This window comes from Sinohyriopsis cumingii, chromosome 10 (genome assembly GCF_028554795.1).
Source record: "Sinohyriopsis cumingii isolate HCF-2022 chromosome 10, ASM2855479v2, whole genome shotgun sequence".
Classification (NCBI taxonomy): domain Eukaryota; kingdom Metazoa; phylum Mollusca; class Bivalvia; order Unionida; family Unionidae; genus Sinohyriopsis; species Sinohyriopsis cumingii.
Genome location: NC_142970.1, coordinates 115,847,572 through 115,864,893, shown reverse-complemented (window position 1 = coordinate 115,864,893; position 17,322 = coordinate 115,847,572). Strand labels below are relative to the sequence as shown.

Genomic DNA, 17,322 nt, shown 5'->3' with positions numbered 1-17,322 from the left:
GATTTTCGCCTCTACTTAATAGTCGAAAAATGATATTAAATTGAAATATATATGATGATATCATTAAAGAGGAATTTTGTTTATATCTTCTATTGTTTGCTGATAATACAGTGATATTTTTCGACAGCAGACAGTCTGCAACCATCCCTGATAAGTTACATTTACACGGAATAAGATGGAATATATTTCTAAATATTGATAACACACAGGCTCTGATTTCTCACAAAATAATTTAACATTTAGACGTTTTATTTAAGAAGGGATATATGTTTCAGGACAGTGTGGATATTTTAATTAATTAGGACGATTTACTATAGATATCATTGCTGTCAATGCAAGTATCGTACCTTTTGAATAATACTACTGATCTACAATGTTCAACGGAAACCTTCATACATATGCAAATATATCTTCCAAACAGTTTCTTATCTTAAAGTAACTGCCAATGACAGTCAAAGACGGGTAGACATGTAGGAATCGGACGACATGAAACGAAATGTGAACTTTGTGTAAATAAATATGTGCATGATGAATACTGTTATGTCTGAATTTGCAATGTATACGTCTGACATATGACTTGGAAGATCTTATGTTGTTCCTAAGTTTTTGGCAGAAACCAAGTGTGCATCAACTATAACAATTATTTCAACAACAAAAAACTAATGTAAAAAATGCAGTCCTAACGCAAATCAATACAGTTCTGTTCTATAGTCCCTGGTGAGAACCTTAGTGCATAATACAAGGATATGTGTAGCTGTTAGTAGCAGGTGATAACATTATATTCAATACAAAGATACTCTACCATTTTAATAGCATGTAAAATGTATTGGTTAGATGAAAGTGTCAACAAACTATAGTAATGGTAATGTGGAAACGATGTATAAATATGTGTTTTTCATGATGAAAATGATAACAAGAATAAGATGATGATATCGACGACTAGATATGTCATAATGGGATATTGAGATATATAAATGGAAGAAAATGATATTCGTACAGTATATTATGAAAGACCGTATGAAAATAGTAGAATCTTGACCTCTTTTAATCAACGATCACAGTGTTTGCCCCATATCAATTGTAGATTATAGCTTTGTTCCGGGAATCTATCATCAGTCAATTCAAATAGTTTTAAACGAGAAATCGACCATACCTTACTACGTGTATTAATATTCTACCTAACTCATTATCTACAAAATATTTAGCGTTTTTTGTATTTTGTGATACCTGCAATGATATTCTTATAATACAATAGTGGAGTGATAACTTAGTTTATCACAAAATTATTTTCAGGTTTTAAAACCTAGATGGAAAACCTAGATTTAATAGAGAGTTTTAGATTATAACGGTCGGCATGAATCTCAAATTTAGTAAGAGACTCGTTGATTGTAATATCGGGTGAGAACAATATATATAATACCGTAGAAGAACTCATTTAGCAACACTACCACAAGTTTCGCAATCTCTGATGGTTTAGCATAGGTCCTTATATAGGAATGATATCCACCTGTATCTGTCTGAGGACTGGTGCTCCAGAGTGTGACAGATTTCTACCCCAGCGAGATACCGTCGTATTCCTGGCTTCCTATCGCCGCCTGGTCGCCATTCCTATCGTTTACTGAGTTTACTGAGTCGTCTTCTGGATCTCAGACTGAGTCGACTTCTGGGTCACTCACTGAAGATCGGCAGAGAAACGAATAGGGCGAAATGAAGAGAGAAGAAAGAGATATTCATTTACTACCTGTATTCTTGCAAGGTCTTGAAAAGAAGATTTCCGTACTTCTTGAACTAACCTTGTAGAGCTTATATTCTGGTCGACGAAAGACCTAGTCCCCATCCTTTTGAGATTCCCGGGTCTGGCCCTTTCCTGTTCGGTGAACTACGGCCAAATGTGTTTGCTCAGGCTAGGTGGTTATACTACTTCACTTGGAAGCGAAGTCTTCACACGACAAAGCACCATTGCACCCACAGTTGGCCCGTATATATATATATATATATATATATATATATATATATATATATATATATATATATATATATATATATACGAAACAGGTGGAATTAGGTGACCAAAAACTAAGATGGTAGATGGTGATGCAAAGCGCGCTAACATTTAAAATCAAAACTTATACTTCAACGAAACAAAACTACTGCCCATGTATTTTCTCATTACAATACAAAGACCAATTTTAAATTATAATAGGGGGTTAGAACATTAAATCTAAGTCAAAGAAAGTTTTGGATGATACTTAAGGATTAGAACATTGGATATAATAATAAGACCTATTTAATTTATATTAACAGTTGAGACCATTGATTTTAATACAAATACTCTCTTAGATCATACTAGCTTGAATGCAAAGAAAATAATAGATTATAACAATAGGCTATAACATTATATTTAGTACGAACTTATTCTTAGGATATCATAGCGAAAGAAAACCTTAGAGTTGATGCAATTTGTTACATGGCTTATAATACAAGGTTAGAACCTTGGATTTCCTACAAAGATATCGTTAGAGTATGATAGGGTGTGGACTCAAAGCCAGTATGGACTTAAATTGTTACAGTGGGTAAGCATTACGGACTCAGTGTCAGGAATGGTGGCGGGTGCAAAACATTAACTTATATAGAAATAATTCTTAGATTAATAAAGCTGGTGGGAACTTCACATTGAATACAACGAGATTCTTGGATTAAATGTGCTCTAACATCTTCTTGTTCTCATATTAAATATGAGAATGTTAGTTGATATTAATTAATATTTTGAACCTTGTACACTATTGGCATGTTGACAGATACATTGCATCGTATTAAAAATATTACTGATATCTTTAAGTTTTGACTTTAATTTAACAGGTTTGAAGTTTTGGATCGCATTCCGTTTCTTCTGCTGAGAGAGTTTATTTATCAAAGCAAAACAATATCCTTAACTACTACAAAACAAGATTCTAACCTAGTTAAACCAAGAACATTAACTATTGCAAACCAAGAACCTTAAATACTGCAAACCAAGAACCGTAACTACTGCAAACCATGATCCATAACTACTATAAACCAAGAACAGTAACAACAGCAAACTAATAACCGTAACTACTTCCAGCCGCGAACCGTAACTACTTCAAACCAAGAACAGTAACAACCGCAAACTAATAGCCGTAACTACTTCCAGCCACGAACCGTAACTACTTCAAACCAAGAACAGTAACAACAGCAAACTAATAACCGTAACTGCTTCCAGCCACGAACCGTAACTACTTCAAACCAAGAACCGTAACAACCGCAAACTAATAACCGTAACTACTTCAAACCAAGAACCGTAACTAATGCAAACCAAGAACCTTAACTTCAGCATATTGATATTGATACTGTCCTTAACATTACATACGGATGATCGGAAAAGTATTATTTTAAAGCCACGATGTGTTCAAGGACCGGATGCGCATTATTGTAATTACATATGATTTAGACAACACTGCCACATAAACAACAATAACAAGCATGCAGTTCTTCATATTCTTCATATATCATATAATATGTACGACTATATCATGTAATATGTACGAATATATCAGATAAAACATACGAATATAGCATATAATATGTACAAATATATCATATAATTTATACGAATATATCATATAATATGTACGAATATATCATATAATACGTACGAATATATATTATAATATAATACGTACGAATATATCATATAATATGCTAGAATATATCATATAATACGTACGATTATTATATGCTCATTTTTTTCCCCGTTAACTTTACATTGTCAGAATCGTTCAATATTCCCCGATACTGAACGCGCAAAACAATACACATATAGCATTCACGTGAATGAAGGAACTACTTTCTATTGTAAACAAACAATGACGCAGACACCAGCACTTTTGATTTGTAAACAAATCATACACACTCGCATAAGAGGCTCTTTACGTTGTGGTTATTTAAATTTGTTTCTGAATGAACTAAAACACGTTTCGTGGACTGCAAAAGAAAACCCCAGCTGTTTTGGCACATTCCGCGTTGATACAATGTTACGGATTTAAGCTAGCTACATTATATAAAAGGCGGACGATAATGTCCTTACAAATTACATGCAAGTGACAAAGAATATAATGTCTTCTTTATCTTGTAATATGAATGACAAAATAAAATATACTTACAGTTTTACATCCTGAATTTCCTCAAAATGTTTTTTTCTTAATATTGCAAATCCGAATTACATGAGCTATGTGATAGGTTTTCAATCTGGATTAGACATTTCGAAAGTGTGCTGTAATTTTGATGATAAGTGCAATTGCATCCTCCTTACTGCACTCAGAATGAAATACACATTAAATTCATTTGCGTCTTTTTGAAAATTACAATTGAAAGACTTCATATTTTCCCCACGTTATGATTTCAAACATTCAATGACAGAAACAGAAACACATTTGCAGACGTAAACACGCTTCTCCCGCGCCACTTCAATCCGATGTATTTCATGTATAATTTGCACAGATGAATCCAGTCCAAAATCACAAACTTTCGTCGAATCGAAACAAAATACCAAAATATATTCACTCCAAATCAAATGGAAAAGTCGTTGCAATGCGCATTCATTCACAATATGACTGCAAATTTCAATTTTAACTAGACACGCTATTTTCTTTCGAAAGTTATGTCGACCGCGCGACAAAGTTCAAATTTATCTGGGCGGAGCTATGTGCGCATTAATAATGATGTCATTTTGTACTGTCAAATCTGCGCTTGTGTATTTAGTTTGGAATACGGCATTAATTCATTTACGTTGTTTCTTGTAGTGTATTTTGTTTATATAATTAAACCTTAGGTAGAATAAAAAAAATGGTCATATAATAAAAAGGTTACTGCATTTGTATGGGAAAATATGAACTCGTTTTGTCAGAAGGATATACTGCACTCACAAGTTCGTGCAGTATCCATCTGAAAACTCGTTCATATTTTCCCATACAAATGCAGTAACCTATAAATATATCATATAATACGTACGAACATCTCATATAATATGTACGAATATATCATATAATACGTACGAATATATCATATAATACGTACGAATATATCATATAATACGTACGAATATATCATATAATTATTACGAATATATCATATAATATGTACGAATATATCATATAATATGTACGAATAGATCATAAAATATGTACCAATATATCAAAAATATGTACGAATATATCATGTAATATGTACGAATATATCAAAAATATGTACGAATATGCTTACGAATATAAGTGCATGTCTTAAGAAAAGAATAAATACGAAGTAAAATGCAGTTTTAAGACAGCCTTGGGTTTATTTTTGTAACAGACAGATATCGCCCTCCTATCTGTGAGCGAAGCTGAGTGGTTTTTTAACCACCTTGTAAGTGACGATAAACTTGAGAACTTATCACTTAAATGGACCCATAAGTCGCTCACCTGCTCTTACATGATAGCTTGTACTTCTTACGATCTCTGAATATTTGACCTGGTAAATGACGTTATTTTAGAAAGGTCTCATGTAACAGTTTCAAGGTCGGTTATTGACTTTTTATGGCAATATTTCATTTTACATTCACATTACGAATTTGTTTATGATATTTTGTTTTCAAGGAAGTACATAAATTATATAAACAAATATAGAAAAGAATTCAAATTCACGCACCATGATATGTTTCTATCCCCACTTAAAATCATAGTGAAAATACCAGGTACGAAATTGAATATTTTTTTCATTTCAAAACCATTAACTTTTACCCCTGATAATAAATTAATTTTTAAAAAAGTTGATCGAACATATTTTATGAAGCTCAGCATAAGACAGTCACGGTGTGGACCGTAGCCCTAAATTATCATGTATAAGACAGTGTTCGGTACTGAACTCAGCCCTAAATTATCATGTGTAAGACAGTGTTCGGTACGGACCTCAGCCCTAAATTATCATGTATAAGACAGTGCTCGGTACGGACCTCAGCCCTAAATTATTATGCATAAGACAGTGCTCGGTACGGACCTCAGCCCTAAATTATCAGGTACAAAACAGTGCTCGGTACTGAACTCATCCCTAAATTATCACGTATAAGACAGTCCTCGGTGCTGACTCAGCCCTAAATTATCATGCATAAGACAGTGCTCGGTACGGACCTCAGCCCTAAATTATCATGTATAAGACAGTGATCGGTACGGACCACAGCCCCAAATTATCATGTATAAGACAGTGTTCGGTACGGAACTCAGCCCTAAATTATTATGTATAAGATAGTGCTCGGTACGGACCTCTGCCCTAAATTATCATGCATAAGACAGTGCTCGGTACTGAACTCAGCCCTAAATTATATATATATATATATATATATATATATATATATATATATATATATATATATATATATATATATATATATATAAACACAAACAGAGAGAGAGGGAGGGGGATACACATTCATGCATACATTGTTAAGACTCTGTAGGCTTAAACTAAGTTACAGAAAATAGCGAAACCAACACGTTGTGAAAAATTCAACAAATAATTTATATCATATTAATGCAACATGAAAATATAAAAAGAACTAACTGTTTGTGAATTAAATACATAATATTGCTAAAACGTATAATACAAGTCCATAAGTGTACAATATTCCGAATGAATTTCATTGGTGTTCCAATTAAATTCCAATAGCATAAACTGTGCTAATGAGCAAACAGTCCTGTCATAGCCTTGAAATGGAGTATTAGTGCTTTGTCTAAGCCAATGTTGAGTGGTGTACTATCACTTTGTCAAAGCCATGTCATGTGGTATATAGTTTCTACATAATGATATGACTTTTCCATAATATACTTTTACCGAACTTTGGTTTCTGTGCTTGCAAGTTCTGAAAATGGTCCATAGGCCATTGTGAGAGAAAAGTCCGGGTAATTGGTGGGTCGTAATGACATTCCATAAACCAAGAAGAGTAAAAAAATTCTGGTACTTGGTGTATCTTGTGGAGATTCCATTGGTGAGGATGTCAAATGTCTAGGTAACGGGTGAACTATTGAAAGAAGTAATGCTGTAACTTTGCTGGTGTCTAAGAGCGTCTTTTTGTCCAAAAGTTGGATTAATTCGAATAATAACATGAGCGTACATAAGGGTCGAATAATTCTGATTAACTTTCCATTGATAGATTGGGGCTTGTTATACGAATGAAGGAGAATGAATAGCGTAATAAAGAGTGGTTTAGATGCTGTTTCACGATTTTTAAGTTTATTGTTGAAATTTCAGATATTCTTCATAAAAATAAAGTCGTGACATGTTGATGCATAATTTAATTGTTTTGCGTGTTCGTAGGATGACATTAATTTAGGCAGGAGCCAGATTTCGCATCCAATGATGAAGAGGGTGCTAATTACGGATCCTTTTGGTGGCGTTAGGTGTTCAGAGATTAAATATTTTCAAAGGCCAGTAATATGTTAGACACCTGGTGATCAGGCAGGATTTGGATTAAAGCGTACGAATACATATGCATTCAGTGTGCTTGCCTTCAATTTTTTCAGCATTTGTTTTTATTTTTGCACTTATTTTCATCAATTCATTAAACTTGTTCAAGCCCATGACTTTGTGACACCCCCAAATGCCCTCCTCTGTTCAGCATAAGCATGCGTACACTATGGCTCAGATCCAAAACAAAGATCAGTCCAGTGGTTTCTGCCTTGGCGTCCCTATGGATCAGGAAAGTGTCTCCTGTGGAAATAAAGATGAATATACGACTATTCTCAAATTTTGCGAATACCTTCGTCCGAAGTCCCTATACAGAACATTCATTGATAAGACTACAAAAATGTATGTCTACAAAACGAATCGAGAGACTATTGATTTTAGAATATTGACAGAATCAGACTTCTGATGAAATTAATGGGAAATTTGTGAGTATTTTCGTCTGAAATCTTATGAACCAAGAAATATTGACTACTGTGAAAATAGAGATGGATATGCGAGTACCCTCGACCGTTTTGCGAGTATCTTCGTCTGAAGTCTCTATGGATCGGGAAAGTGTCTCTTCTGTGGAAATAAAGATGAATATGCGACTATTCTTGAATTTTGCGAACATCTTTTCCCGAAGTCCTTATACAGAACCAGAATTTATGAGTATCCAAAAATGTATGTCTACAAAACGAAGTGAACAATGATTAGACTTGAAATGAACTATCGTTTAATACAAAGAACATTGGGAAATTTCACAAAAATGGACACATTTGAATATGGAATTTATTAGAAATATCAACTATTTATCTTAAAGAATTGCTTCCAAGATTACCAAAATTACATTATCTCAAAATAATTCCTACAAATTACTCTGAGATCATCAGGACAAAAGCATGCAGCACAAGATATCCTAGCAGTGTCTACTGGCTCATGCCGGAACCAATGCTGCCCGTGCTTTAACTAATTGACTTTGAACTGAACTTATGCACTAAGCAATATCATACTGCTATCCATGCTCTAATTTGATAGAACTCTTGAATTAATATACAGATCTATATACTACTAATTGAATTTCTCAAATTAATACTTATGCATATCTACTATTATCAGTGACGCTATAACTTGAACTGGAACCTATTGAGTTTAATACTTATATTAATAGCCATTGATTAATAATGTTATAATCTGAACTTTAATTAGTACCATCTAATTTGACTCTTTGAATTAAGAGTTGCCCGTGCATTGTGCATTTTCAGGAACTCTTTAGCTTTGTACTACTATCTACACAAAATAAATACATTTATACCAATTCTATACATACACTAAACTGCTTCCCTAAATGTAATATTGATAGATAAATAAATCCTCGAAAGAAATTAGATGTATATAAGGCCAGTCCGAGCATAATATAAGGGGAAATGCATAATACAATATAGAAAGATACACATAGCATTCATTGGAAACAAATGATCCAGTGTCCTGGATCACTTCTGTAAATAACTCCTAAACCAGCCAGGGTAAAGGAGTAGAGATACACTAGTTAGGGCGGTATATAAACCCTATATCAAAATGTATTCAAATGAAATTTTAATTATATAAAACAAACATGCATACTAAAGGGGAAAAAACAAAACAGAGATAAAATCCTTTAATTTTCGGAACTAGGGTGTCCGTCAAATGATGGAATTCTAAGACGGACCACACCAATAAAGCGATCTCCTAGAAAATCTCTATGTATACTAATTAGGTATGTGGGAAAATACTATCACACATGAGTACAGTCAGTGGCATCATAAATAACATTATTATTCTTATGAAGCTATGAAAATCTGCAATGTGTCTAGCATTGTTAATACTGAAAATTCGCATTTTTCTGCGTATAAAAAGGGACATGTTAGTGTAAACTAAATTTGGTATGCGCTTTGAAGTACGGTCTGTTTATAGGTATACTCATAACAACGATCCGCCTTTTCCCCCGACAGTTTTTGTTTTAATTAGACATTTATAAAAAAAAACCTAATAATCCATCATATGCGCTGGTGCGAGGTAGGAAAATGTTGCACTCAGGATCAGAATTTGACAAAAAAATTTGCCTCTTTGTTAAGATTAATTTATATCACACACCAATACATACGATGCATTATGATAGCCCTCACTTCAGAGGCCAAGCATTTGGTAAGCTTTAATTCGAACGAGGTGAGAAAAACAGTCTGTATTCTTCTACTCATCTTTTTGTGATTTTACTGAATCATATTTTCATTAACTGTAAAAAAGAGATTAATGCAAGAGAGTTACTATTATCTTTTTGAAAGTTGCGAAGGACAAAACAGAAGAGACGGAGACCTCTAATGGTTCAAGATTTTTAGTCTAAGGTCAAGGAGCTACCCACCGTTTCATTTGATACTTTTCATCAATCAGAACGATCTCGGCCTTTGCGGTAGCATTCTAGAAAAGCAGCTCAGATATAAATAGTTACCATTTTGATATGCTCTCCAACCCGTGGTTGTTATTAAGTCATAATAACCTAAAAAACCTAAATGACATAACAACCACGTACCTTCATACATATAGCTGGACACACCTCAGCCAAAACTTGTATTTTAATATAAAAGAATCATCAGACATTACCTTAGAAACTAGTTCAGAAGATCGTTGCTAGAACATTTGCATTGGAAAGAGATACGGACATCCCAAATGACTTCGCATATATCTGCAGTCTATCCATCTGTCCTAATAACGTATATCTTGCACTCGCCCTTTGCTGTCAACTTAATAGTTTATCTCATGAACCCTTCAGATTAGAAGCGAGCTATGAGCTATGTCGCGACCGATGTCAAGCGGTGCATCAGCACTTTGTTGAAACCGAAATCAAGCATGTATCGGTGCTTTGTTAAGACCGATATCAATATGTCGGCCTACATTCATAATCTTTGCAAGGTGAATACAATGACACTCCAAGACTCATATAAATCGGTATATAAGTTGATGCAGTGCACCATTTTAGATTCTTTAAATTCAAAGTATTATCCATAAATGAACTTGTTTATGCAGATCTCTATAAAGGTTCGTTTTTCCAAGGATGTTTTAATTTTGTCTGTGAACTAAGTATAATAACAATACTACCAATAATCACAGTGATATAAAACTCTACTGAATTCATATTTCATAACATTTGCAAATGTATCAGCTATTTCATTTTATTAAAGGACATTAAGGTCCACGACAGTACCTCTGTCTATTCCAGCAATATAAAAATTCCATCGGGCCTGAATGTGATCTCCTACCACAACTAGTACGATTTTATTGTTGTTGTTGTTGTGGGGTTTAACGCCATTTTTTTTCCAGTACACGATAGGCTATACATGGCGGCCAGTATTAATGGTGGAGGAAGAACCCGGGAAAACCCCTGAAAGAACCACCAACCAACGATAAGCTACTTGCAAGCTTGCTCACATACCCACATTAGCCGAATCCGAGACTCGAACCCACGCAGACAGAGGTGATCCGTAACGGAGACCACTCGGCCACTCGGGGCCCCCGATTTTATTGTCATAAGGTCGGTAACAGTTCACCAGATTGCTCTCTTTTTTACTAGCAATGTGTATATTTGGGTAGGTAGGTAGGTAGTGAGGTAGGTAGGTAGGTAGATATGTATGTATGTATGTAGCCCATGCAAAATAATAATGTTGCAAAAAGCAATACTCATCCAGTTTATAGCAAGAGAGAATTACTTTCCAAGTCTTTTGTGCAGCAAATCGAGTTTGTGCGACAATGCTGTTTAACTGTGAGAAATGCTAAATGTTACATGGATGGAGAATTAACAATACTTAATTTGCAACTGCACTTAAATCAAGGAGAGGTCCAATATAACTCATGACGTAACAAATGTCAGAAACGTCTTGCTCATCGATATAGAAGCTGTCAATTTAGCTCAGGGATAGGATGCAGGGTAACAATATATATATATATATATATATATATATATATATATATATATATATATATATATATATATATATATATATATATAATGTGTGTGTTGTAATAAAACATTAAAGACTTCTAACGATCAATTGGGTTAATAGTCTAAAGATAAGCGATTCAAGTTTGTACTATCCTTTGTTTTTTAGTTGAAATTACCAATTATGAAAACAAACGGTGGAGCTTAAATCTCTGTTAATAATGAATTACAAACTACAATTCTTTTGCTGTATGCTGACGACGACATGTGTATTGTTACTGACACTTTTTTATATATAGAATTACAAGAATAGTTAGACACGTTATAGCTCATTCGTTTAATACAAGGTCTTACTGTCAAAATGGTTAATTGTTTTATGAACAGTGGTGCACTTAAGAAGTTTGAAAACCGGACTTACCATATTGAGATTAAACCCATTCCTATCTATTGAACGGAGAACTGGGGATACAAGGATGGACCATTTGTAACGATATTACATCAACAGTTCTGTTATTTGTATCTTTGAGGACAATCTTGTTCTTGTTGTAGTTGTTGTTGTTGTTCATTTTGGGTTTAACGTCATTTCTCAGCTCAGGATACGCTATACATGTCCGCCATCATAAGTGGTGGAGGAAGAACCCGAGAAAACACCGATTCGGAACCACCGATCCATGTGAAGCCACTGGCAGCTTTCTCACATATCCACATTGGCTGAGCCCGAACTCAAACCCACGCAGACATCGCTGAGATAGCAATGATTGGTAAGGCGAGCGTTTACCTGGTACTTTTACGACCAAGAGACGCATGCAGGCAGTGTCAATTACGGTGGTTTGAAGTTTTAACCTTAAATGAGTCCTTATTGTACATAATAACAACCTAGAAGGCTCATATGTTGTTTTCTATCTTTGTTCTGTTTCTACCATTTGTGGCAATGATAATAAATCGTTTTAATCATGAATATGCTACTACTTAATAGTATTTTATTATTATTATTATTATTATTAGTAGTAGTAGTAGTAGTATGAGTAGTAGTAGTAGTAGTAATAATAATAATAGTAATAGCAGTTGTAGTAATAGCCGCCAGATCAGTTGGCCGTTGCAATCCGAACGGAATTCGTTTTTGACACGAGTAGTTGGGCAATACCCAACACATTTACATAGGTTTATCATTTAAGGAACGATTACCTAACATTTACACAACATCCAAACTCGTTAAACTATGACAGATGTCTGCCCGTCCATGACTGAGGATTACTGCTACCTTTTTTAACAATCGTTTGATTTTCTATTCAGTTTTACTCAAAGACCACCATGTCAAATGAAGGCACTCTGAACCTTGATGAAATTTTTGTAAAGAGAAGTAAAGAGGATCTCGAAATTATAAAAAATGTCCTTTCTGGCGACACTTCTCTCCTCCTTCACAACGAGAAGAATGATGGAAAAGTAGTGTTTGATGAGCATGGGTCGGACCTAAATGGCTACCGGAAGAAATACGCAGGGTATGAAACAGACGAAGTAGAGGAACAAGAGCTCCTCAGATACGGATGGGGTAAATGGCGTCCAAGGTAAATATCATACCTTGCAATAACACACCGTGATTGCTCTGTACAAAATGAAGTTTAGAAAATGCAAGTTTATTTGCGCAAAGTCATAACATGGTATATGAGAGCAAATGTAGTTTCGCAACAAAGTAAATTAGTATGTCCAGAAGATATTGTTTCCGTTTTGCTCCATTGTCCTAAACGGTCAATAAAAACACTTGTGTCCTTCGGATATAGTATAGATATTTGGCAGTTATTCCGCACTTTTAAGCATTGTAATCTTCTTCGAAGGGTGGACTCTTGTATTATGTGATACTTTTGTGGTTTGGGGCTTAAACATATTTGAGAATACCATGGACATATGCAACTACGCTGCTTAATTCTAATTGTACAGCTTTTTGCCAAGGAGCAGTGTTAAATGTTCGAGGAAAGAGAACTACGTTCCTCTCTGTAAACAAAATGTACATAGTTTCCCAAGTCCTCGCCAAAAACATAATAATTGAAACGTTACTGAATGAAAGACTCAAACACTCTTTAGACACGCACGGCTAGAAACAGAAATGGTTTAAAATCCCAAGAAATTAGAAGCCGGTAGGTCAGTAACATAGCTAGTGCAATAAACTATCTCAGTGATAGATGCATTCATGTTATAACTGCAATGACATCACAACTTGTGTGGAAGCTAGTATGTTAATATAGTTGATTTTATGGCAGATTTATATATGTCTGATGTTTTTTTTTTTTTTTTGTTTCAGATGGTGTCAGATTTTCAATCGTATTGGATGGTACGTCTTCTGGACTTGTTTGTTTAGTTTTCTCCAAGGTTTCATTGTAAATGGCGTTCTCAACGCCGTCATCAGCACACTAGAAAAGAGATTTGAATTGCCAAGCTCAAGGTCTGGATTGATTGCATCGTCCAATGATTTCCTAGCTTTCTTTTTCGTCTTGGGTATCAGTTATTATGGCGGCAGACGAAACAAGCCTTTATTGATTGGAATCGGAATCATCGTTCTAGGACTTGGTTCTTGTATATTTTCCATTCCGCACTTTGCAGCCGGTGTCTACAATTATAAAGCGTCAGGTATGCAGCTGGTTTTGATTGTCTTTATAAATATAAAGCTGCAATATTTGCGATGTCATTCTTTTTACAATGAGATCTGAAACTAGTGTTCATTAGATACGAGTTGCATAAGATTAAATTCAAGCAGATTTAGTCTATATATATATATATATATATATATATATATATATATATATATATATATATATATATATATATATATATATATATATATATAATGACATGAGGTTCATAATATTCGTATATAATAGATAGTTGCACATGTTGTGCTTTGTTCCAAAGTCTTGTACACATATGGCTAGGCTATATGTGGGAAATTCTTCATTCCGTAAACGTTTACAGCTTTGTTAAAACATCGTCTAAGCGAATGTATTATATACTTAAGTGTGAAATATAGAAACCAGTTTTGTGAAAGAATTTTTATACTTTCTCAATCCTGTATTTTCACATGTGGGAAACATAGCCTTACGTGTGAAAATATCAGGTTTCCCATCATGCCATGCGATGCCGTGTACATATATTATAAGTTATATCTGCTGAATCGGACTTGCAAAATATAAAAAAATATAAAAAAATATATTTAAAAAAATATAAAAAATATATAAAAAATATATAAAAAATAAAAAAATGAATTGTACAGCAGAAGATTATCCCTGATATGAATATGATTATTTTCTGAAAGTGAAGTGAAATTACGAAAGGGGGTTCGGTGGGGGTATTGTGTTGTGCTGACGAGTGGGTTAAATCTTCTATGCTTCAATTCTGGATTTTTTTAATTTATATAACGAAATAACATTTTCTTCGTCTCCATAACTACCTGATATATTTCATTTCTGACTTGCACAACACGATGAAATATATCCCGTATTAACTTAGGAAAAGAAAATATCATCTAGATGAGTTTTCGATTGCTCTGGAAGAACCATTATCATGCTACGATGATGTATCCTGTGACATGCTTGCTCATCCTTTTGACCTTGCTGTCAAGGTCACGCGCCAAACAATAACGCTTTGTTTGTGAGTTTTACCCGTATCATCTTATGCAGAAAGCAGCAGCTTGATTGGTAAAGATCTACTTACTACTAAAATCATGTGGATGTACATTTTAATGATCATGAGACAGAACCATTACATTACATATATTTCCACCAACATGTTAAAATGCACACATACTAAAAACAGCTAAAATGCAGAATACATAAAAGCAAGAAGGAAAAAAAATGCTAGCAGAAAATCCTAAGAAAAGCGATGTTACTGTTAACTAATCACAACAGAAAAGTAGAGCAAGTCACAAAGAGCACATCCATATCGAGGAAAAATGGGTTACAATGTATTATCACGAAATTTTAGCAGTGCGAAGAAACATTGCAGAGAACAAAATATAACAATTTGAAATTTCTTTCATATGGTAAATAATGACTAATACGTTATTTCTAAAATAGGTATCCATATGAGTTGTATGTCCATCATAATACTGACTGATACATTGTATCTATGTCCTATTCAATACTGACTGATACATTATATATAAGTCCTATTCAGTAATGACTTATACAATGTATCTATGTCCTATTCAGTAATGACTGATACATTGTATATAAGTCCTATTCAGTAATGACTTATACATTGTATCTATTTCCTATTCAGTAATGACTTATACATTGTATATTATGTCCTATTCAGTAATGACTTATGCATTGTATCTATGTCCTATCCAGTAATGACTTATACATTGTATCTATGTCCTATTCAGTAATGACTTATACATTGTATCTTTGTCCTATTCAGTAATGACTTATACATTGTATCTATGTCCTATTCAATAATGACTGATACATTGTATCTATGTCCTATTCAGTAATGACTTATACATTGTATCTAAGTCCTATTCAATAATGACTGATACATTGTATATATGTCCTATTAAGTAATGACTGATACATTGTATATATGTCCTATTCAGTAATAGCTTATGCATTGTATATATGTCGTATTCAATAATGACTTATACATTGTATATATGTCTTATTCAATAATGACTGATACATTGTATACATGTCCTATTCAATAATAACTTATACATTGTATCTATGACCAATTAAACAACGTCTGATATAGTATACATAAGTCCAATGAAATACTGACTTCAGTTTTAGTTCCTGCCTTGAAATTTCAACATGGCAAATATCACTCTTCCCCTAGTCTCATTAACTCACATTTGCCAAGCGACAAGCTGATCAAAGTTTTCGTTACGTTTTATTTACCATGCATAAAGTGACCAAAATTTCGTTCAATCGTATTTACTAAGTATGATGCTGACCATAGTTTTCGGTAACTCCTATCTGCCGAGCATAAAGCTGACCAAAGATGACTTCATTATTATATATAGTTACAGATTTAATGCGTGTTAAAATAAAATTATATATAATTCTTACTATTTTCTGTTTTAAAGATTTTCCAGAAAGGATTAATTTTGCTATGGTGTTTATATCACTATCGAATCGAGCCCAGAATCTCCCACCTCGTCATCATATAATCAATACTGTAATGACTTATGTACATCAAGTACTTTTAAAATTTCTCAGCAAAGATTCCAAAACAAAATGATATGGTAGCAATAAAAAATGTTCGATAATATGAAAATGCTACAAGCATAATCAATCGATTTATAAAATTTTCACTTGAATTCTGTTCAATACTCAAGATTTTAGGTCTGTTTTGTTTCCAAATAAATAATACATTCTTTAAATTTTGCTGTAGTTACAATGTTCATTATAAATCCCACAAAGTCCTGAAAATCACTTATCAATATGATTATATATGATGCAATGTCAGTTCGCGCTGATTCTAAAATGAATCACTAATTAGCCTGGTTGACCTATTATTGTTTGAACACGGTGTGATCCAGTCTAGCTAATAATACACAGAAACAGAAGTAGTGTGAAACTTGCGAGCGGACTATGGTATTGGGTGTGTGTTGTTTTCTCCAGATATGACTGCACTTTTATAGAGAAACACAGAAGACTGCTTTTGGTTCTGTAGTGAATTAAAGAATGTATGTTTATACAAACACATCCATATCGAGGACACCTGTTACTAAAAGGCGACATTTATGAACCCCTTTCCTTAAGCTTACTTAACCTGGTTCACATAGTTCATCCTGATATAAGCTGTACACAGTAGACAAATAGCGTGGCTCATTGGGTGTCCTTTAAAATTTGTTTCTTTTATTGTTTTCCATC

General features: G+C 33.7%; 1 protein-coding gene across 1 annotated transcript in view; it reads left to right on the top strand.

Moving 5' to 3' along the window:
- The window catches only part of LOC149791074 (solute carrier organic anion transporter family member 4A1-like), a 30,770-nt gene that overhangs the window by 1,347 nt on the left and 12,101 nt on the right, over positions 1-17,322 (top strand). The window contains exons 2-3 of the mRNA XM_089971460.1: positions 12,752-13,023; positions 13,755-14,080. Coding sequence (XP_089827586.1) covers positions 12,770-13,023; positions 13,755-14,080 — 580 coding nt within the window. The 5' untranslated portion in view covers positions 12,752-12,769. The remainder of the gene's footprint in view (positions 1-12,751; positions 13,024-13,754; positions 14,081-17,322) is intronic.